The sequence below is a fragment of the Equus caballus genome, chromosome 25 (genome assembly GCF_041296265.1).
Source record: "Equus caballus isolate H_3958 breed thoroughbred chromosome 25, TB-T2T, whole genome shotgun sequence".
Classification (NCBI taxonomy): Eukaryota; Metazoa; Chordata; class Mammalia; order Perissodactyla; family Equidae; genus Equus; species Equus caballus.
Window position 1 is genome coordinate 37,876,792 of NC_091708.1, and position 24,076 is coordinate 37,900,867.

At 41.1% G+C, this 24,076-nt stretch overlaps 1 protein-coding gene across 3 annotated transcripts in view; it reads left to right on the forward strand.

The window, feature by feature from the left end:
- PBX3 (PBX homeobox 3) overlaps positions 1-22,934 on the forward strand; it is a 204,971-nt gene extending 182,037 nt beyond the window's left edge. For 2 of the 3 annotated variants that reach the window (XM_023628884.2, XM_070251822.1), the window contains 4 exons: positions 16,298-16,463; positions 17,672-17,784; positions 18,573-18,662; positions 21,401-22,934. In XM_023628884.2, the coding sequence (XP_023484652.1) occupies positions 16,298-16,463; positions 17,672-17,784; positions 18,573-18,662; positions 21,401-21,493 (462 nt within the window). In that variant the 3' untranslated portion in view covers positions 21,494-22,934. The remainder of the gene's footprint in view (positions 1-16,297; positions 16,464-17,671; positions 17,785-18,572; positions 18,663-21,400) is intronic. The other variant, XM_023628885.2, reaches the window with a different exon arrangement.
- Positions 22,935-24,076: the final 1,142 nt, after the last annotated feature.

Genomic DNA, 24,076 nt, shown 5'->3' on the forward strand with positions numbered 1-24,076 from the left:
AGTATCCCAGTTGGGAAATGTTGAGTTTGGAAATACAGCTTAGGAGAAAGGTCAAGGTTAAAGACGTAGCTTGGGAGTCATCCACTTAAGTTCATAGTTGAGGCCCTGGGAATACTGGTGTTGCCAGCGTACTTGCAGATAAGAAGAAAATAAGGCCAGGGGAAACAACTCTTCCTTGGGTCATTTGTCAATTCTGAGAGGGTGACTGAGAAGCTGACAGGTTAAGCAGTGCTTTTGACAGTTTTGCAGGGCTGAGAGGGTAGGAATTGGTGTTTAGGCATCTAGGACTTACTAAGGGAGGCTACCTTCTTTCTCTTGCTTTGGGTTAGGACTTAGACTACTAGGGCTACATCTTAGTAGTAAGGCTGCATTGCAAGTACATGCACCCTCACAGAGACTGTAATTCTGCTTCAAAATACCTCAGTCCTTGAAATTGGATGGCTAGTACTTGTAGGTGCCTTGACAAAGCAAAAGTAAATGTTATGGAGAAGGTATCATTCTAGGCTTCAAGTTGTTTCCATAGACACAGGAAATACAACAGTGGGCACACAATTAAAAAAAGAAATAGACATACATGAAGACAGAACAACATATACTGAAACCAGCAGAAATAACAGACAATAGGAACAGACCCACAGAAATCTAGGAAAAAAAGAATCTGATATGGACTGTAAAATAACTATGCTTAATATATCCAAGGAAATAAAAGGCAAAGTTGAAAATTTTGTCAAAGAACTGGAAATCATAAAAAGATCAAGGGAAATTTTAGAAGCAAAAATACAGTAACCAAAATTAAGAATTCAGTGTATGGATTTCAAAGCAGATTAAACATAGCTGAAGGGAGAATTAGTGAACTGGAAGATGCGTCATAAGAAAATAACCATACTAAAGAACGGAGAGACTCTAGGTTAGAAAATCAGGCGAGAGAGTAAGAGACATTGAGGATACAGGACGAAGTCTAACATAAAGGTAATTGGAGTCCCAGAAGCAAACATAAGTGGAGATCAGAAGTAATGTTTGAAATGTAAAGGTTGATAACTTTCCAAAACTGATGGACAATTCCAAGCCCTAGATTCAAAAAAAACCTACAGGCCCCAAACATAATAAATAAATAGAAATCTACACTGAATACAGTCAAAACAAAAGCAGCCAGAGGGAAAAGTAAGATTGTCTTCAAAGAAGCAGCAATTAGATTGACCACTGATTTCTTAATGAAAGTAAAGCCATAATATGGTAGAATGATATTTTTAAAGAGATGAAATAAAGTAAATGTCAGCCTACAATTCTGTTTCTGCCAAAAATGTCCTTTGATAGTGGAGGTAAATTAAAGACATGTTCAGTAAATAATGAGAGAATTTTCCCATTTCCTTTCTAAGGAAGTACAAAAAGTGTTCTTCAGGCAGAAGTGAAAAGATTCCAGATAGAAGGAGAAGATACAGGAAGGAGTGGAAAAGCAAAAAAAAAGATAAATGATTATGTGAATCTAAATGAATATTGATTGTTTAAAATAATAATGTCTTATTTGGTTACAATATGTATAGAATTAAAATACACAACAGTAATGTCTTGTAATTTAGGAGGGGAAGGTAAGTGTTCTAATGGTCTTGCATTTTCTACAAAAGATGGTAAAAGTACCAATTAATGTAAAAGTACCAGTTAATGTTAGGCTTTGATAGTCAGGAATGTATAATCTCTAGAGCAGTCACTTAAAGAATACTAAAAGAGTACAGATCTTTCTCAACTTATGATGATAAATTGTAAGTTGAAAATGCATTTAATATACTTAACCTACTGAACATCATAGCTTAGCCTACCCTACCATACACATGCTCAGAACACTTAGCCTACAGTTGGGCAAAATCATCTAACGCGAAGCCTATTTTATAATAAAATATTGAATATCTTGTGTAATTTATTGAATACAGTATTGAAAGTGAAAAACAGGATAGTTGTATGGGTACAGAATGGTTGTATCAGTGGTTTGCTTTCGTGCTCATGTGGCTGACTGGGAGCTGCAGCTAGTGAAGGCAAGAAAGCAGAGGGGGGAAAAAGCATAGTAAGTGGGACAAATAGGAAGAACTCAGTAAGGTGATAGGTTTATACCCAAATATATCAGTAATTACATTAAATGTAAATGAGTTGGATACTCTAAGTAATAGGCAAATGTTGTCAGATAAGACAAAAAAAATGAAAATTATATGTGTTCTCTAAGAGACACATTTAAAACATAAGGACACAGAAAGAATGAAAGTAACAGTATGGGGGAAAATATAACATGCAGACAATAACCAAAAGAAAGTTGGTATTTCTCTATTAATATCAGGTAGAGAACATTTCAAGGCAAAAGATTTTACTAGAGATAAAGAGAGGCACTAAGTAATAATGACACAGCAGCTCAGTATTTGTATGTACCCATTAGCAGAAGCTCAAAAGACGTAAAGAAAAACTTACAAAATTTCAAAGAAAAATAGATAAATCCAAAATCACTGTAGGAGATTTTCACGCCTTTCTGTAATAGAAGACACACACATACACACAATCAGTAAGGACATAGAACAGCTCTTCTCAAACTTGAGCATGCATAAGAATGATCTGGAGAACTTATTGGAATACAGATTCCATGTTCAACGGGGCCTGACAGTTTGCAGCTCCGAGGTAACGCTGATGCTGACGGTTCTGGAGCTACACTTTGGGTGAGATAGATACAGAACATTTGACCGTGATTAGCAAACGACCCAATGGGCACGTATAGAACACTGCACCCAATAACTGCAGAATACATGTCTTTTTAAGCACCGGCAGAACATTTTGAAAGTTAACGATATTCTGGGCCATAAAGCACCTCTCAGTACATTGTAAATAATTTAAAACATAGAGTATATTTTCTAAGTACATTGGAATTAAACTAAAAATCAATAACAAAAAGATAACTAGAAAATTCACGTTTGGAAATAAAACAACATATTTCTTAATAAATCATGAGTTAAAGAAACCACAGTGGAAATTGGAAAATATTTTAACTGAATAATAATGAAAAATACACCTGTGAAAATACATGGGATGCAGCTAAAGCCTTGCTTAGAAGGAAATTTATCACTTTAAAAATATATGTGTGTATGTATTCCAAATATGTATAAGAAGAGGGAAGGATGAAAATCAGTGTGCTAAGGGTCTATCTCAAGATATTAAAGGACAATAAATTAAACCAAAAAATGGAAGGGAAGAAATAATAAAGATAAGTGCAAAAATTAAGAAAATTTAACAAAAACACACAATAGGGCTCAACAAAACCAAAAGTTAGTTCTTTCGAAAGTTTTCTTTCTTGGGGCCAGCCCCGTGACCAAGTGGTTAAGTTCAAGCGCTCTGCTTCAGGGGCCAGAGTTTCGCCAGTTCGGATCCTGGGTATGGACATAGCACCGCTCATCAAGCCACGCTGAAGTGTCCCACATAGCAACCAGAAGGACCTACAACTAGAATATACAACTATGTACTGGGGGGCTTTGGGGAGAAGAAGAAGGAAAAAAAAAGAAGATTGGCAACAGATGTTAGCTCAGGTGCCAATCTTTAAATAAAAAATTTTCCTCCTATCTCAGACTCTTAGTCCCACTCCCCAAAGGCAATTAGCAGCGTCTTATATAGTCTTTGTAAAATGTTTCTTAATACACCTGTTCTTTTTGGGTATTCATTCTAAACCATACTATATGCACTACCTTTTCTTTTCTTTTCTTTTCTTTTTTAAAATTCTTTATGCCTCCGTTTTCTCATCCGTAAAATAAGGGGAATAATAGAACCTACCTCATTGGACTGTTAATAAGGATTTAATGAGTTAGTGTACGTGGAGTGCTTAGACTAGTGCTTGGCCCTTCAGAAGCCCTACAGAATGTTACATCTGTTGTTCTTACGAGAGCACGTATGGTCATGGCCAGAACGAGGGTGAGGGTAAGATTGGATCTGGGAGGTTGAAGGTAATGGAAAGAGTCAAGGTCTGCATTCGAGAGCACAGTGCCTGCTGGGCACTCTTCAAATGTGTGTGGAATGAATGATCTGGTCGAAGATGAGTCTTGAAAGGTAGAATCATTGGCAGAGCCAGCCAGCGTCCTGGACTTGGGACTTACCCCAGCACAGCTCGGAGCCCAGGAGTGGAAGCGGGTAAAAGAAATGATTGCGTTCCCCCGCTGGGACCTTTTCAGGTGACTAGGTGCAACATGAGGGCAGAGACGTTCTAAAGTCGTGCAATTTCCTTTGCTCTCTCCTGGCTTCCTAAAGTTAAATATGTAGACCACTGCCCTTTGAGTACACCAGATTTTTTACCACAACTAAGTTTTGTTACTTGTGTTCCATTTAGGCAGCGGTACTGTCCCTTCGTATCTTTTATTTTGAGAAACTCCAGATGACTGTACAGTCAGTGTATGAAGGTGCAGAGAAGCCACTCAGACTCCACTCCTCCACTTTTAAGTAGCAGTGTGACTTTAAGCAAATTATTTAACCTGAAGTCTCCTTTTTTTGGTTTTGTTTTGTTTTGAGGAAGATTAGCCTTGAACTAACTGCCAATCCTCTTTTTGCTGAGGAACATTGTCCCTGAGCTAACATCCATGCCCATCTTCCTCTACTTTATATGTGGGACATCTGCCACAGCATGGCTTGACAAGCACTGCGTAGGTCCACACCAGGATCCGAACCGGCAAACCCCAGGCTGCCGAAGCAGAGCGTGAGAACGTAACCACTGTGCCACGGTGCTGGCCCCTGAAGTCTCCATTTTTTTGACCTGTAAGATTAGGATAATGATAATTTCTTCAGAGGTTTGAGATCGTATATGTAGAAAGCCTGTTACAGGGCCTGGTATATCATGAGTGCTCAATAAATGCTGATTTGTCACCCATTCAATGAGAGTTTTCTTTCTGGGTATGTTGTGCATACAGAACCTTGTAAAGGTTCCAAAAGCAAGAGGGAACAGAGGCTCTGACTTCTGGCAAAGGAGTGTGCCATCAGCCCCCAGCCCATAGGTTTTCACAGGCTCCACAAAGGTGAGAGCCAGAGGAGGGATAGGGGGCAAGTGGGGTTGTGTCTATTCTTAGTCTTTGAAAACCTACCCTTGATGTATTCTATACTCCAAAAATGCATGTGATTCATTTTTAGTGAGAATTATTTATGTATGTTGAAAGGATAGTATACTTTTTGAGGATAGATATCCCCATTTTCAATAAATTGAAAGCAATTTTCTGGATTTTTAAAAAAAGAAGACTGGAGTGTATATTTGGTAGGAAGTGGTGTTTGAATAAATAAGGGTTTCCATGAAACAAAAGGCTTGACTATAGGATTTCTTTACATAAGACACTGAATAAATTTTGATGTTTTCAGTTACAGGAACTAGCTTTACATGGAGTTTATCTGGTCCATTATTGTTTAAAGAGTGCTCTTGAGTTTCAGTCCTGAGATGCTGAATGTGTTCCTGGGAGACGGCTCCACCTCTCAGGGCAGCTGACGGGAGGCAGGTCCACAGTTGTAATGTCAGTGTTTCAAAGTCTGTCAGAGGCTTTCCGTGGAGCCTGTGGAGGAACTATGCAGTTGTACACCTACCACATTTTTATTTTTTTAAACAAGAGAGGAAATTTTAAAGAAAAAAGTCTTTAACTGAGAACACCATCCATGGTAATTTAGCACCAGCCGGCAGCACGTGTTTTAGGGAGATGAACGGTGTCATCTGTTCTGTGTGTCCTGTGGCCGCGAGGCTGCCGTTTTATATACTTTTGCAGATGAGCCTCTTTGTGAATGTCACGAGCAGTTATCAGTCTCTCATGCAGAGAGTAGAAAGGGCAAAGCCAGACTGTGAGGGTGTCAATACATTATGGCGATAAAATTTTTCACAGCCTCAAATAAAAAAATACAGTACTTGACAAGTGAATCTGTTTTAAATTATTTCAAATGCTATGGAAACTGAATTTCTGTTTGTTTAGTTCTCCCATTAGAAGTGGATTGTGTTTCAGAAGTTGGTTTTCAAGTCAGTTCTTAGGAATTTGGAACTTATTTTCTAAAAGGAAAAAAAAAAATCGTTCTGAAATGAAAAGATGGTTTGGATTCTTGGCTAGCCTGCATTTTAACCATAAAGGAGCTGAAATATTTTTCACTGAAAAGGTAGAATGTACTTTTGTAGCCCTAGCCATTTAATACAATGGAAAAGAAATAAAGTTGAATAAATAATTGTAAAGATTTTTATGGAGTATTAAGAAAAAACAGGTGTTATTAGATAAGGATTAGTGGAAAAAGCACAGGGAAGGCTGTGTGACTTCAGGTACACTGTATGACCTTTCTGAGGTCTGTTTTTACGTCAGTCAAAGTGGGTCTCTGTCTGGCCTAAGTGAGGTGATACATGTAGGGTTCCTGGTGCAATGCTGGGCTCATGATGAGCTCTCCATGGATGGCTGCTGTTAGAAATATAGCTACGAGTAGGAGCCAAAGCCAGGGTTCCCATCAACTCTAGGTCCAATGCATTGTCCTGCAAGTGGCTGTGCTGGGGCAGGAGTGAGGAGAGACGAGGAGGCATAGGTAGTGCCGTCAGCTGTTTGTGCAGGACAGTGGCCCAGCAGGTGTGCGACAGACAGGAGCTCTTGGTCTGGGCGTTCTCCTCCTCTGGTAGGAAGTTTATTATGCTCAGGTGTGCGGGAGAGCACCCCTTTTCTCTTCTCTCTCTGCTGCCTGTTCCCCGTTGCCAGTACCCCACCAGCACTGGGAACACAGACTGGCTCTCCCAGAATCCAAAGCTCCTGTGAAAAGGGTGACCTGACCCAGTGACAACAGGAAGCAAGCATAGCCTGTGGAGGGTTTTGTTGTTGCTCTTGTTCCTTGTTTGGAGAGCTGGCATTTATTGGGTGCCTAGTACATCCTGGGCACAGGTCTGTGCCTTTTAACGTCATCTCCTTTAATGTTCACGACACATCCCTGAGGAGTAGGCAGCGTTAGCCCATCTTGCAGACCAGGAAAGGAGAACCTTGGATGACGTGACTTGACTAAGGTGACACAGCTAGGAAAACATGGAGCTGGCATTCACAGGCAGGCCTGTCTGGCTCTCAAGCCCTTGCTCTGACTGCCCTCCGGGTTCTCAAGGGAATGTACACGTGTGGTTATCTGCAGTGTGTCCAGCCTTTCCATTCTTATATAAACTTTACTGAATGTGCACCGTGTGGAATGAGATTTAGTTTATTAACACTGTTAACTTTAAAAATTGAACAGTATCTGGCTTCCATCCCTCATTTCAAATTGAGTCACATAATGGGGATGAAAACATATTGATTAGGGAGAAACTATTTATTAGAGGTAAAATTGTTTACCATATAAATATGCTACATGTTCCATTATACACGACTTGGCATTTCAACATTTCATAATCTGTTGCATTTAATTAGGCACAGTCCATAAAGTATGCATCACAAGTAAACACGGGAAACACAATGGCAGATTTTTCTAAGATTTGTGCTTCATAAATTTTCAGTTTGCTAATTTCAATAATGATGTTTCAGTGTCAGCTGCTGCTTTTCTAAACAAATGCTGATCCTCTCCCCAATGTCTTTTATGCAAGGAAGCAAAACTAAGGATGAACTCTAAAGTTCTGCACTTCTGCCTCTTGAAAATTAAGTCTTTAAGTAGTCATTCTTCTCTTTTATTTAACGTTGTTATTAAAATGATAAATGTAGTGATAGAATTAGAAACGTAAGATACAATTAATGCTAATTAATTAATAAACTGATTTTCGGTGACTACAGACACATTATAGATGGTTTAGATTTTTAATTTGAACATGGAGTTTTTCTTAAGTGCAAAGCAATCTGGGAAATTTTAATGGCTTGTGATTTACAAAGTGTCTGATGTTAATTATTTCAAGAATTTTTGGACCTGCTAACCCTGTCCTCCAGATAGAGTACAGGAATGGGATTATTGATTCCTGTAGCTGTGTGGGCCAGCATAAGGCCTGGCGCTTACACTCTTCAAGATTGTTAAATGACTTCTAAGTGCTTTTTTAAAATGCAGATTGGTTATGTTTTTCATTGAAAAGTGCATTTTTTCTAATTTAAAAAATCCCCAATACCTGCTTATCTGAAATCAATTTGGATAATATTTGAAAACACACAGAATAACACAAAAATAGAAATTAGTTATAAACTCACTCTAAAAGATAATCACATATTGGTATGTATGTTCTAGTAATTTTTTCCTGTGCGTACGTGTATGTGTGTGTGCACACATCTATGTATGTCTATGTCAGTGTTTTTATGAAAAAAATCCTCACACTGTATGCAAAGAAAAAAATGTCATTTCCTCCTCTTTACAATATATCATGACTATTTCCCCAGGTCAATAAGTATTCTTTCTCCATATGATTTTTTTAATCAATCATCATATTCCATTATACAGATGTGCTATAAATTAATTTTCCTTTTTTTTTTTTGCTACTATAAGTAGGACTGTAGTGAATCTCTCTGCACATTTATCTCTAAATTTTTCCCGAAGAGAAGTTCTTAGTAATGCTGAGTCAAAGGGTATGTGCATATTTGCCGGCTTACTCTCCAGAACGGTTATGCTAAATAGTAAGTAAACTGTATCTACCCTCTTAGGTTTGTTTCTTTAATCAGAACGTTTTTAATTTCCTGAAGCTGACAAATCTGTTCTTTGTCTAACTCCAAAAGGTCATTGTGACACATAGCAGTAGTTGCCTGAGTGAGCCCCTAGTTTTTAGAGCTAAAGGTCTTTACTAGGCACACCCCATCCAAGGAGTTCCGACACTGTACTCACACAGAGAAGTTAAGCTGTAACCAGAGTTAGCCTGCTCCCTTAAGGTGGCAGTCTGCGCTAGGTGACACATGCTCCACTAAGTAGCTGAAGATTTTCCAAAGGGTACTAGGGTGTGCATGGTTTTAAGGTTTTCACCCGCTAACTTTCCTTATGTATATACACTCCTTCCTCAAATCCATGTGCCTCAGAAAGTGCTGAGGTGGAAGCATCATGTGGGGTGTTTTTTTTCCTCCCCCCTCCCCCACTTGCCCTTTTCCCACTTTATGAAAGGGATACTCCCATCCAATACCATGGCCCATTGCCCCAAAGTGTGAGACCTGCTCCGGTGCCCAGCCAGGGGTGGTGTGAAATATTGGTAATAACCAAACCTCCTTCAGTCAGCATTCTATAACCCCCCTGCCCCTCTGATTACGAAATGCATATGTGAGAAAACCTTTGATGGTCAAAGTAAGTATTTTCACTTATCAAAATAAGTGTTTGTATTACTTTGATCAAGTTTAGACTAAATGTAATGATAGCTTAACCCAGAAGGATATATTAAATATGCAGAGCCTTATAATTACAGGAAATAGAAAACAGTTTAAAATTTTCAATTTCCATATATCTCTTTTGTAGAGCATAAAAGTGTATTGCATTAGAATAATATGGGAGGGAAATGAAATGGAAATACACTTCCAAGAACAAAAAAGAATGCAAAATTTTCAACTGTTAAAGAAAAGCAAGTTTATGTATTTTTAAAAAGGATAGTGGGTATCAAACTGCTTTGCTACTTATATTTGGTTGGATACATTTTAAAGAACAGTGTTACGCTTTTATTTTAAAATGTCAACATTTATGACATACTGAAATAACATTGTTTACAACTATATAAACTTATCATGAAAAATTGTAGATGCCAACTTAAAAAATGTGCAAAGCATAAAAAATATGTGAGCAGGTACCTTATTTTCAAAATTTCTTTAGAGTATTCCAGCAAAAAGTGTGCAGAGAACTGACATGGGATATGCACCTGCTTGGAAAGGCTGCCTCACTTGGCCTCAGGTGGCCTCACCAGAACCCATTCCCCACTGTACTTCCTAGAAATCTCAGACTCGATCTCCGTCTCCCCTCCACTTGGTGAGCCCTTGGCGGGGAAGGTGTGGGACAATCTGTGGAGCTCCTCTTCGGGCTTTCCCTTGCCTCAAGCACTCTCCTCTTTTCTGCTCCTTAGCCAGAGCCTGCCAGTCCTTCAGATGCCTTTACTGCACTCGTCGCTGTACCCATTCCTTCCTCCTCTCTCACTGCTCCCTCATTCTCCCCAGTAGAAGCCTTCCTCACAGTACATCCTCCACTCAGATGTCACCTCTTACAGAAACCCTCCTTGATTCTTTCCTCTTTTCCTTTAGGATGGCTTCTCCTTCCTCCTTCACTAAAAGGGAAGTTTAGAGTTTAAGAAGGGAAAAGGGAGTTAAGTTAGAGAGTGGAATAAGTCTCAGGGATCTTGGAGAGGTCCAGGGAGAGAGAGGCAGCAGCTTATGTTTTTGGCCTTTTTGTGTTAACAGAGCTTCTGGATGTTTGTACCTCTGAACTACTTAGTGTCAATAAAAATACTATTGAATTGAAGCTGAGGTCCAATTGAAATTCTGCCTTACCTTGGAAGTCTCCTCTGATTTCCCAGACCTGCTGGGACCTCTCTTCCTCCAAATTCCTGCTGTACTTAGAATCTGTACTGTATAGCTTAGTGTCTGAGCGTCACCATCCTGCAATTTTTACTGATTATTTTGAGTGTCTAGCATTGTTTTCTTAAGCAGACTGTAAATTCTAGGCATGTAGGGGTACGTGTTTATGTTTTCATCTCCCCATGGCACCTAGTACAGTATTGACCATAACAGATGCTCAGAAAACATCCCAACTGATTATAAAAAAGGAAAAAGTTGACAGAGTCTTGGGGTTGAAATCTGGATCCATCACACTTTGCTGTGTGATTTTTGCAACTCGTGTATAGTCTGGATCTCTTGTTTCTTCATTGATGAAACATGGGTGATGGTGATGGTAATAGCTAATAGTGGTTAGGTAATCGCTGTGGGCCGAAATCGTTAATGCACCCAACAATTCTATGAGGAAGATATAGTCTTATTATTCTTATTGTATACGAGAGGAGACACTAAAATAACCTGCCCAGAGTCGCTTATAGTAAATGGCAGAGTGTGGATTTGAAACCAGACCCTGAGTCCCAAGCACCCATTATGGGATACTGACCATGTCTGACTTATCTACCTCAAAGATTCTAAGTGAGTCGAAGGTTCTGAGTAACTTTTTGAGAAACATAAAAAAGCAATATAGAGGGCTAGCCCTGTAGCCTAGTGGTTAAGTTCGGTACACTCTACTTAGGCGGCCCAGGTTCATGGGGTTCAGATCTCGGGTGCACACCTACACCTCTTAGGCGGCCCAGGTTCATGGGGTTCAGATCCCGGGTGCACACCTACACCACTGCTGTGATAGTGACCCACTTACAAAATAGAGGAAGGCTGGCACAGATGTTAGCTCAGGGCTAATCTTCCTCAAGCAAAAAAAGAGGAAGTTTGTCAACAGATGTTAGCTAAGGGCTGGTCTTCCTCAGGGGGGAAAAAAAGGCGATATAAAAACTTAATTTAGTTATATTATTTGGAAAACATTTTCACTTTTTTTCCAGCTTTATTGGGATATAATTGACACACAACATTGTGTAAGTTTAAGGTGTACAACATGTTGATTTGATACCTTTCTAAATTGCAAAATGATTACCACCACAGGCATTAGCTACCACTTCCATCCCATCACATAGTCATCGTTTCTTTTTTGTGGTGAGAACATTCAAGACCTGTTCTCTTAGCTACATTCAAGTGTATGATACAGTATCATTAGCTGTAATCACCCTGCTGTACAGTAGATCCCCAGGCTTTTTAATCTTATAACTGGAGGTTTGTACCCTTTGACCAATATCTCCCTATTTCCTCCACTCCCTCCCCCAACCCCTAGTAACCACCACTCTATTTCTGAGGTTTTTTTAGCTTCCACATATGAAAACATTTTACCTTTTAAAAGTGATTGGCGATCTGCAGCTGAAATGAGTTAGGGGAAATGTGTGGCTGTAGTAAATGGGAGAGACCAGGAGCTTTTCCAGCCACTTCTTGGCCTTGCCAAAGGACTCCAGAGAATCAACAGCCTGCAAAATTTTCACTGCTCATTCCCCTGATTGCCAGAGGCTCACGGTCTGGGAGCTGATGGCAATGAACATCAGTAGGAGGAGGAGAGTACTTGTGTTTTTACTCTCATTTTTAATTGATCTTAAAATTCTTTCCTGGCCCTTTGCCTTCTGCACAGTCCAGAGTCATGAATCCTTGATACGTGGCTCAAAAGAGAAGCACAGGACAGTGTATTCCCTTTCTTGCCACCAATTTCCTGCCTGTGTTTCTATTCTGGGACCAATGTGCAGACCATTCCAGTTCAGAGATGGAATAAGCTCTGCTCTGCTTCTTGCCCCTGTGTACAGCCTGGCTCCACTGTGAGCACCGTGTGGGGGGGGCCACAGGTGATGGGTAGCTTTTGGTGCCTCCTGCTGGGTGAGGGTAGGGTTAGGGTTCTTTTGCAACTAATTGTATCCATCTATTTTCAAAAGGTGGAAAAAATTCCTGAACTTAGGTGTCAATTTATATATTAATTATGCTGATCTCAGTTGCAGCAGCGTGGTCTTAATAGCTTACTGCTGCAATACCCAAATCTGTGATATCAGAATGTGACGTGCATATTTTAATTTGAGAAATAGTTTAACATTTTTAGATATTCATTTAGATGTGGTTACGCAGGTTAAACATAACGTATGATCACTGCTTCTTTCATTGCTTCCAATTAAACCTTGCTTGTTAGTTTAACCTCTAGGTAATCCCGTCAAACAATTGATGTCAAGGAAACACTGCCCACAGTAGCTTCGGATGAGTGGCCATTAATTTTAATTGCCTTGATATTAAAGATTAAGAAGTATTGGGACTAGCAGAATAGAAACGATCTGATGTCAAGCAAATCCACTTGCTAAAGCTTCCCCAGGCTGCTGGTGATATTAAAATTTTACTGTGAGAATTAAATAAACCTTTATTAGTGATGACTGTTGTTTGATTGGTCCGGGGGTATGCATAAACACAGGATTCTTACATATCTAGAGATGAGACCTTCGATAGTACAGAGATTCCTCAATTATGAAACTGTTAATAAAGCTGTAATCTGATTTTCCAGGCAAAGTTTCATTAATGTATTATAGCTTCTCTGATTGTCAAGGTAATATTAACTACAAAGTACAGAATCCAACAGAGAATTGTTTAGAAGAAGAGAATTCTAAGATGGGCCTTTGTTGCTAAATTCAGCGTTGGAGAAATTTCATTAATTATGCTTAAGAAATGCCAAATTCCCCCTCACCCAGGAATATCTCCCTTTGCACTATAGATACATTCAATATTTAACTCTTTCGAAGGCCTGCCAGCCATATTCAGACAGGCTTGAGTGATGTTATGTATTGAAGGAGACTGTGAAGCAGCTCTCTAGCTCTGCCTCCTGAGCTGACGACGTGCTTTTGAAAAGTGAGCTAAGGTTTAAGAGAATTTGCTTTAAAAAGTAGCATAAGAGTGGATTCCTTTAGGGTCCTTTTTCAATCTTGATTGAAACTTTTGTTTTCAGAGTCATGTAATTCTGGTATGGGAATAGATCCTAATAGTCACGGAGGCTGACTTCTCCTGGTACAGAAATCCCCGCCAGTGCATCTGTTTCCATCCTCTTGGAGGCCTGGGCACCACATCAGCATCATCTCTGGCTTCTCCCTCTCCCCTGACCTCCACAGCGAGTCAGTGATCAAATTCTGCCTATCCTTCCTCCACAGTATCTACTCTCTCCACTCCAGGGCTCTACGTGGCTCAGGCCCTCATTGCCTTCTCACCTGTGTCCTCTCCTAACTCTTCTGTCCACTGCCACGTCCTACACAATTATCATGTGCACCTGCCCCAAGCATATGGGGCTCAAAGAAGGGAAGGCAGAGAAGACCAGCAGCAGGGTCCCTCAGGTCCCTCAGGGCTATTTGGGAGCCTAATGTTGTGACAGTATAGATGTTGGAACTAGGACCAGTGAGTGGAAGTGAAAGGGAACCAGATATTCATTCCACATAGAGAACTGTATATCTATTAAAACTATCCAACAGTGGAATCAGGGACTTTGCAAGGTGCCACATCTCTGGAGGTAGAGATGCCATGAATACAAAGAGACAATAGAAAAGGAGGTGCACGTTTAGAGGACATGCGAGTTCCATTTTTGACCTCTTAAGTTGGAGGTTATGGCAGAACATTTGTATGGAAATGTCTTAAAAATTGAGAACTGAAATTCCTCATGGAAGTTAGGGATAGAGATGGAAATCCAGAAGTCATCCACACAGAGATAATAATTGAAATCATTAATATGGATAAGATTGCTTAGAGAAAGAGAGAAGAGGGCCAAGAGCTGAGTCTTGGAGAAAGTACACTGATGTGTGCACACACACATACACACACTGGTGTGTCAGGGAAGGAGGAGAAGCAGGAGCATAATGTCACAGAAACCATGCAAAGAGCGAGCTTTAAGAAGGAGGGGTGGGGGACTGGCTCTGTGGCCGAGTGGTTAAGTTCATGCGCTCCGCTTCAGTGGCCCAGGGTTTTGCTGGTTCAGATCCTGGGCGCGGACATGGCACCACTCATCAGGCCATGCTGAGGCGGCGTCCCAGATAGCAGAGTCAGAAAGACCTACAACTAGAATATGCAACTATGTGCTGGGGGCTTTGGGGAGAAGAAGGGAAGAAGGGGGTAAAAATGGCAACAGATGTTACCTCAGATGCCAATCTTTAAAAAAAAGAAGGAGGGGTGGTAATTATAAGTATCAAACACTGCTGAGACGTCAAACAATTTGAGGAGAGAGAAAAGGCATTGGATTTGGGACAGGTGTGATGCCTGTGTAACCACCTCAATCAACCACCTCTAGCCCTTGAGATAAAGATTAAATGAGAAAATGTGTGCAAAAGGCTCTGCTTAATGCTCGACACATAGGGGATAGTTAATGATGGTTATAACCACTACTGTTTGATATGAAGGAAGGAAGGGATGCGTCCTTCAGAGAGGAAAAAATGATGGTGGAACAGAAACATCTAGGAAATCCTCATCTGTAGTGTATTTACTTCCTGATGAGTTTTGGCTTGTTTCTGTCTGAAGAAGCTATGCTCGTGGTTGCTGCATGGGTCCTCACTGAGTGTGCCTGCATATGTATGTGTGCACAGAGCGCTTCCCCAGGATGGGACAGCATGCAGGCAGCAGCAAGGCCAACATTGTCTTCCTCACATGACTCCCTTGCCAGGGCTCTTTGGCTTCTTCTGGAAGGATGACTGCCCCGTAGGTTGAAGAATGAGACTTCTATTTCCAAAGCAATTAAACACTTGGCAGAGACGGTCACAAGCATGCCCATTGGTGTAAACTGGGTTGGAGGGCTCATACTGCTCCTTATTTTTCCGCAGGCCCCTGAATAGCTGTTTGGGATGAAGCAGTGTTCCACCAGCCTGATAACACAGCAACATGCCACTTTGACAGATTAAGAAATTATTGGAAAGTATTTTTAAATTGTTACTTTAACAAAGAGAGGTCAGAGCCTTTTATATAGCAAGTGGGTACCTTCTTATAAATTGCTGTGTGGGCTTTAGCTGCTTCTTTATATAGCTGAGCTACAGATGCCTGAACGCATAATGTAACTATGAGCAATGAGTCCTGGGCTGAAGTTTTGCTGTCAATGAAATCTGCCTGTTGCCAAGATCCTCTTCAGAAATCTCTTCCATTTGTGCTGGCTGACATCATAAGTAGTTTGCAAAAGAAAGAAGTGCACTCCACCTGATGAAATCGGAGCCGCTCCTCTATATTTGCATTTGACCTCATTGGAATTACTTGAATTTTCAAGTTGTGACCTTCTCACGTGTTAATTGGCAGAGCTTGAGCACCCATCTTGGCAGTCAGACAGTATCTTCTAAGGTAGAAGACAAAGGGGTTTTTCATCCATTATTAATTGATGTTACTCTTTTCAGCAGGCCAGACATGATTCTACTGTACAGCTGCCAAAATTGTTCTAGACCCAAAAAGGAATAAGCCATTGCTTCTCAAGTGTTTCTTTTTATTTACCTAACTTAACAACTATTCGTTTAGTTCTTCAGCTACTTTTGGGGCGACTGATCATTTATATACCAATTGAATATTTTTTAATGAACAGTGCTCCCAGCCGTTTTAGTATTACTGTAGCTAAGCAGTATTGTTCCAAGAGTTTTGAGAGTTTTGCCAAAAGAGAAAGTGAACCCCTAAACCCATTATACGTTATGCACAGGAGGTGATTGCAGGCTTGGAATTGTGTCTCCCAAGGTCTCTCCTTGTGTCCAATTATTATTGGAAGTTTGGCTTTTTTTCCCCCTTTGACCTCTCTTCCCCTTCACTCATGTCCCTGCGATTTTTAGGTATCCAACTGGTTTGGCAACAAACGAATCAGGTACAAGAAAAATATCGGCAAGTTTCAGGAAGAAGCCAACCTCTACGCTGCAAAGACAGCTGTGACAGCCGCACACGCAGTCGCCGCAGCTGTGCAGAACAACCAGACCAATTCGCCCACCACGCCAAATTCCGGTGCGTACTGGGTGCTCACTGCCTACTCGGCCCAGGCAGCCTTATGCCACAAAGCCCTGTCCCACAGCCAGGAAGCAAGAGCCATACTGAGGACACAGTGGACTTGTATTAAAATACAGGCCTGTTCTCAGAATGGGTGAATGAGTGGGTGGCCAGACTTCATAAACCCACTGTTCATAGTGAGTGCTACTCGCTTCTGGTAGATTCTGGAACTTTCACACCTCATAGTGGTTTTTAATTCAGCACTTAGGCAAAGTGCTATCACTAATAATTATTCTAACTATATTGTTCCATGTATCATTTTAAGGTCAATAGTGATCTGTCAAAGAATGAAATAGCTCAAGTGGGATATTTACCTGTTGCTGTGTGTAATGAAGCTAGAATGTTGGAGTTAAGTACCAGCAATGCTGTCTGCCTAATGTAGCCACAGACTGCAGTCTGCTGTCCTTCTTCGCATTTCTTTAGCACCGGTGTTGGCTTGGTAGCATTAGGAGGTGGTTAGCTGTGAGGGGTATGGTACCTGATACATGGATGCAATATCTTGGCTCGTCATACAACACATTTTGGCCAAATTTTATGTGACATCTGTGATGGAGTTAGAAGCATTTTAAAATTACAAGGAACTTGAGTGACAATGAAACATGTGCAACTAGTCCAAACAGATGGACTAGAGCAACAATTTGAGGGGCTTCTCTAAGGAAGTCTTTTAAATATATCTTTAAAAGTTCAGAAAGTGAGGGGCTTTTTGTTTATTTGAGTTTTTGCCCCCCACCCCTAGTTGTTTTTAATGGAACATGAAAACAGATGAAAGGAAAGTTAGGTAGAGTGTATGGCTAAGAGAGCTTCAGAAAAATGTTTCTTCTCTGTTTAGTTGTCCACTCTGACAGTTAATGATAGCAAAGAGTTCATTTAATGACCAAATCCTGGAGAGATGAAAACAAGGGGATGGTTCCAGGCCGGTTTTCCTGTTTATTTTGATATTCTCTGTTTCTTATTTGGGCTTCCCCATTGATAGGATTTTCCTAGATGCAAAATGAACCACAAGACCTAGCTGTCTGGAGTTACCTCCGTCCTCTTAGATCTGGAAATGCTTTATGTTGTGCACAGCCTTTCCCTTCTGTACCTTTTCTCCTTTCCCTGCTTCTTGGTCTTTGAGGATTATGTGTTTAGCTCTCTGTTATTCAGCTACTTAACTCTTTCCTTTCCAGGTTCTTCTGGTTCTTTTAACCTCCCAAATTCTGGGGACATGTTCATGAACATGCAGAGTCTGAATGGGGATTCTTACCAAGGGTCCCAAGTCGGAGCCAATGTGCAATCACAGGTAGGAGAAATGCCCCAACTGGGGCCTTTCTAGCAGGGTAGGGTTTGGGCTCAAAACTCCTTCCTCTGACCCCATGGAAGTGGTCTGCACATCCATGCAGAACCTGTGCTGGGTGCTTCCAAACGTAACCCATCTGCCCCACCATTTAGTTTAAGAAGTCAGGTGAACAGTGACTTTTGATGATTCAAACCTGATGAACTTTGTGAATGCATTCGGCTCTGGCTTGAGCTCATGGAGAGGGGTTGGGTGCCTCTTACTATCATAACAAAATAGAACAGAAAAATTTTGTGTGTCAGTGTGTGTATGGTTTAAAAACATATTACTCTGTTTCCTTTCTGTATTTTTTTAAGCCAATGTACAAAAACCTGAGTTCTTAAAGTATGTTCCAGGTTCAACTCTTTTCTCATCCTCTTAATTGAGAACAACTACTTGTTTTTAGGCATATAGATGTGTGTGTGTGTGTGTGTATGAGAGAGAGAGAGATTGAGATCCAGTATACATACTTATAAGTAGTTTTCACCCCCAGCCACACACATTTGGTTGGTGTAGATGGACAGTTTGCATTACCATGAAGATGTTATTGTTTGGCTGGCATGAAAAACAAAGATGTGTGAGTTTAAATATGCAAAAAATTGTTGAAATTCTGCCGGTCATATTTGATTGATAAATTTGTTTTTCATTGAAGATGCTAAACCCTCGTGGCACACATAATTCAAATTGTTTCCTTTTGTAAGTGATGATGTTTTAATAGATTTGGGATGATGAATTTTGTTTCATCTCACTTCTAGGTGGATACCCTCCGTCATGTTATCAATCAGACGGGAGGCTACAGTGATGGCCTTGGAGGAAATTCACTGTACAGTCCACATAATTTAAATGTGAGTACTCTGGGGAACCAGATCGAAGAGCTGTAGGAACAGCGTCAGGTAAACAATGACTAATAAATAAATTAATGGCCATTTGACTTGGCTTCTCATCTTATTGTCAGGTGGGGAAGGCGGCATCTTTACCGCTCTTTTATTTTATGAACCTAAATTTGACATTACCTAGATGACCTTAGAAGTCCTCACAGATGCCTGCCCAGAGTGACTGGCGTTCTGTCATCAGTAGGGGCTTAAGCGTCAGCCTGTTAAGACGCCATCTCCTACTGGCTGTGCTGTGTTCCAGGGAAATAGTGAAAAACAGGTCATTTATCTTAGACTCAAGCAGCAGGAAAAATTCCCAAACACAGCTCAGGTGAAGGTGACAGCCTGGGAGGGCCCCGGACAGATCAACAAACCAAGCAAAACAAAGAATTCTGTCCTTAAGAGCAGCTTGCTGTGTTGTCAGTGTGGGTGCGAGATATGTTCGGCATTTTTATGCCCTCTCCATTTTTAATTATGGAGAAAATGACTTTAACTTTTGTAACCAATTCACCAAAACTTTACTTTTCCCCCCACCCTGACATGGATGGAAAATGGCAAAACACACAGTTCCTGAAAGGATTGGGGGAGAATTGGGTCACCAGGGTGGAGCTGGGAAGAGTGGTGGACAGAATCTGGGGTCCAGACTTCAGGAGGAAATGAGCCGCCTGACGCATGGCAGTTGGGTCTGGAAGAAAATGGACAAAATTCTCCATTTTTAGGGCCTTGGCTTGCTATGAGAGTAAATATTAATGATTTAAAAAGTGATTGAGGATGTTCAATTGTGAAGGGAAAAAAGGACCATTAAATACTCAAATCTTTTACATTTGAAATGTCAAATCTTTCTTTTTGGGTTTATAAATAACTCATAATAACCCACAACAAACCATATAAAAAGGCTTTTAGTTGCATTTCTCCTTTTTCATTTAAGTGTTTTGAAATGCTTCAGAGAATGTGCGCTATCCTTATCAACATGATAAAATATGAAACTGTGATTGCCTGCAGCACTTTACAGACATGAATTCCATCTTCACTGATGAGGCTTGATAAGGCGCTGTTGTATAATACAGTGCATAATCTCAAACCACCAGAGGAAGGATTAATTTATTTTGAAAAAAAGAATGCTTGCTGACAACCTCTCTTCCAGCTGCCACGCTGGGTAAAAATATTATACATTTGTTGTTTATAAATTTGGATAAAAGAGGAATGATGTTTACTTCAGATGGAATATCTTTAGACTTGTTATCTGCATAAGAGTTTTCTTTTGCTAAGTAGATTTTCCTACCTGAGGGGTGAAAACGGCTTTCCTTTTAGATAGAGAAGAGGATTTCTTAGAATCCACACAAACACACACGAGCATGTCACCATCCAAACCCACACAGCCGAGCCTTTGAAAATGGACCACCACAGCTTTCTCCCCCTCACCTGAGTTTGCTAGGCCTCAAGGCTGGAAAATCCTTTTCCCTTTGGCTCTGGTCTCTCTCTGGGGTTGTTTGGTTCCCCCCCCCCCCCCAACCGTGATCCTGGTGGGCAGAAAGGCGCTCTCTGTGCAGAACCGTGCTGTCCGTCAGAGACAGGGAGTTCTCTAAGAACAGTGACCTGGGAGAAGGAAAAATGCCCAGTGCTCGGCTCGTCTGACAGCCATCTCCAGGCCGGGCGGGGGACCCACATAGCTCTCAGCAGCCTAGTGCCACAGGCCTGAAAGAAGACATTTTGGATGGACTCAAAGAAGTTGCAGATGATGGGAGTGAGGCAGGGGAACCTTATGACCCGTACTGACACTGGTGTGGGAGGTCAGGGTCTGGGGGCAGCACAGCACAAGGCCAGTCTGTGCCGCAGGCACTGGGTGTCAGCCAGCTCACCTCGCCTTCTCTCCAGAAAGGCCTGCCCCGTCACTTCCACTCAGTGTTCCCCAACTCAGAAGCCCAGCACCTCCCTCTTCCTGACTGACATAAAAATATGTAGCGACAAGCTGTCTGCCATAGCAGAAATCTGATCAGACATTGATTTCAGCATTTGCCTCTATAGGCCAGGACATAAGGCAAATTTGTTTCTGAGTACTGTTATTGCTGATGCAGGTCTGAGGCAGGAAGGGCCAGCAGCGTGCGGAACGCGGAGGCAGCATCCCCAGTAGGAGCTCCAGTTACAGATAATTGGAATACAGATTTGAATAGTGTGTGCTCCTCCACAGGTCATGCATTTTCATTCTGGGCGATCCTATTTGGAGGGAAATTCTGGCCTTCATTTTCCAAGGGTTATAGTGGCTGGCTGTCAGGCATGTATGGAAAAAGGGCAGGCAACTTCTCTGTGGAAACGAGGATTAAGCTAGGCTGAAGTCTGTACTCCATGGAGCCCAAGGTCTTGCAGAGGCATTACATTGAGCTCCTCCACTGCTCCCTACTTAAAAGATTTCTTTTTTGAGTCACTTTCTTTTTACCGGCAAATCCAAGGCCGAGCTTGGTGCCAGCTTGAGACTAGCTGAAGCCCTCCTTCAGCATGCTGATTTATTGCCAAGTCTTTACTTGGTGGGATGGATTTGTTTTACATGCATTTAATCCCGCTTTAACACATGCTTCAAACTCCTGCCAAAGTGGGCTTAGAAAATACATTTTGCTAATGCATCTTTGCTCTCATGTTGTCATCTGGGTGTTTTAAATTGGGGAGCAGAATTAAGATGCAGACGTGCACCCGTTGAACTCTGTTTCTCCTTTCAGGCTAATGGAGGCTGGCAGGACGCGACAACTCCATCTTCTGTGACTTCTCCTACAGAAGGCCCAGGAAGTGTGCACTCTGATACCTCTAACTAATCTCTGGCGACGCTTTTCCCCGAGCTGACATGCCTTGAGAAGTGCATTCAGAGCAATAGGAGGAAAGGAAAGCGTTTTCGTAGCCCACCATCTACAGCTTTACTGTAAAACCTTGTCTTCTTAGAGAACTTGGAAAATCTGTTTTTTAAGGAATCATAATCATTTGTATTTATATAAAAACACACAATGTTAAAAAAGCACTTTATCCAATTAGGCCAAGATTTAACATTGTTGACAGTCCTGTAGCTATTTTATCATAATTTATTATCAATATTTTACATTAATGGTTTCACAGTTGCCAATTACTTGGCCTTAAGGGTAAAAAAAGTACAATGTATGCTAAACCTCAATCGTTAAAGCAGATGCAAAGATTCACCTCACCTAAATTGAACTTCTCGCATATTTCCATCGCAGACTGATTGTCTGTCTTTCATATCGCTAATGGAGTTGGAGTAAAGGAGCTGTTTGGCGATCTCTGTTAATGATGGTTGTGTTTAAGAATCTTCCTCGTCACATTTGTGTTGCGATCTCTTATGTTATAATTAGATCAGAGACTGGTAGCATCTTTTCTCTCTCTGAAAGCACCAGTGCCCAGCGTCTGCTTGGTAATTAAATTACGGATCCAGATCGTTCCGAGAGATGAAGATACTCGCTGCTGATAGAGGTGAACAGGCGATCCGCCGGGTTTTACGGTGTGCGCTGGGTGCTGCACAGACTTGTCAAGGTTTGCTACGTCCTCTGGGCATCGACGAAAGGCCCTGCTCTCTGGAGTGTTGTATATAGTGTAGCAAAAGAGTATTTATACATCTCACCAATCAAAACACAGCTTTATTACCTCATGCGAACTCATCCAAACCAATAGACTTTCAACATGTTCTGTAGCTTAGAGTGCTCACCTACTACCTCTGAACAATACTCACGCTGTAGTTTGTCTCTTTCTTATCTTTTTGCATCTTGTAATTAACTCTTTGTTTCCCTTCATAAAATGTAATGTACATTGTAATCTTTTAAAAGAAAAATCAGGGTTGCATTTGCAACTTTTAAAAAAACCGAGAGTGGAAACATTGGCTCTTAAATTCACACAGGATCAGTAAAACTGTTGTAAATACTGAGAAACATTTTGAATGTTCTTCATCTTGTTACTAATCCATGCAAAAAAAAAAAAAAAGCAGCGACTAATTGTGATGCATTCAGATTTCAGTATTCAGTACTGTATATTTCACCCTGTGTAATGGGGCCCCCTCTCTCCTTTCTCTTTTTGTATTGTATGCGATTCTGAAACTGATTGAGTCATGAAAATAATTTGTGGCGGTGATTCTAACGTATTAAAAACGTTTCGTGTTCCTTTCTAACTGGATTACACCCTGGATTGAAAAGGTCTTCCTCGTGGTAGTTATATGTAGTTTCAAACATGAATAAACTTTTTGCTTTCATGATTAAATGTTGATGTAATTTCTTGCTCCGCCACTTGAACCAGCCCGTGCAGGCAAAAGGAGAAAGCCCGCCCAGAAGCAGGCCCTGCAGGTAAACGTGTGGCCTGTCGGAGAGGGATTTTGGGATGATGAAGCTGCGGCTGAAGGAACAGCCTCTCCTGATTGCCCGCTCTTTCCACGCAGGCTCCTGCCGGCTGCTGGACCACACTTACATGTCTGCACTTGATTCTTACCCTCTAAGGACACCACAAGGAAAATATTATCCCCATTTTCATAGAGTAGGAAACTGATGCTCATAAAAATTAAGCAAATGCCACAAGGTCGTGGTCCTAGGACAGCAGGGGCCCACACCTTGAACCCAGGTCTCTGCCCTTGGAGCTCACACTCTCCTGACCTAATGGAAAGACCTTTTTTGTAAGTTTTAAAAAATAACCAGGCTTGCCACATTCACTTCTTCACTTTCATAACTTCTGTGAGACACCAGTTAAGAACAAGGAAAAGTTTGTCTGAAAAGAGGGAGCCTCAGATGCCATTTAAAAAGACCCCACAACTTCTCTTAGTATATCTTCTAAAACTCTGAACTTACAAAATGTAAGACCAACTGACCATTCTTTAACTAGATTAAACCTTGTTTTTGTTTTATTCAAAATGTTAGAAATTCCGCATATTTACATACGCATCTGTCGCTAATACCTAACTCTTTATAATAAAAGAAGTCAAGAGCACGTAATAGGCCTGTTTGCTATATCTCGAGGAAGTTGACTCACAGGAAATCAGATTAATGTTAATCAGTTGCAGCGAATTGTCTATGATAAATACAACTGGTTTACTATTCCAGTTGGTAGAGGCAGGCCAAGCAGGTCTAGGGCCACCGCCCCATTAATCTTGAGGTAGTTACACTGTGAGAGTGAACTGTATGAAACAGATCGCCCTCCAAAGCTGTCCGGCCTCACTCGGGCTCAGCCTGCCTGGAGGAACCTCTCCCGTGGCTAAGGAGTTATTTGCATGATTCCATTAGCTTATGGGTCAGGCTTTCTTATCTTTGTACATAAAACAATTTCTCTGCTATGTGGTTTTGCAAAAACATCCTGTGGAAACCTGACACACATGCACACACAAATACATCTTCAATGTCCAGAAACACACACTT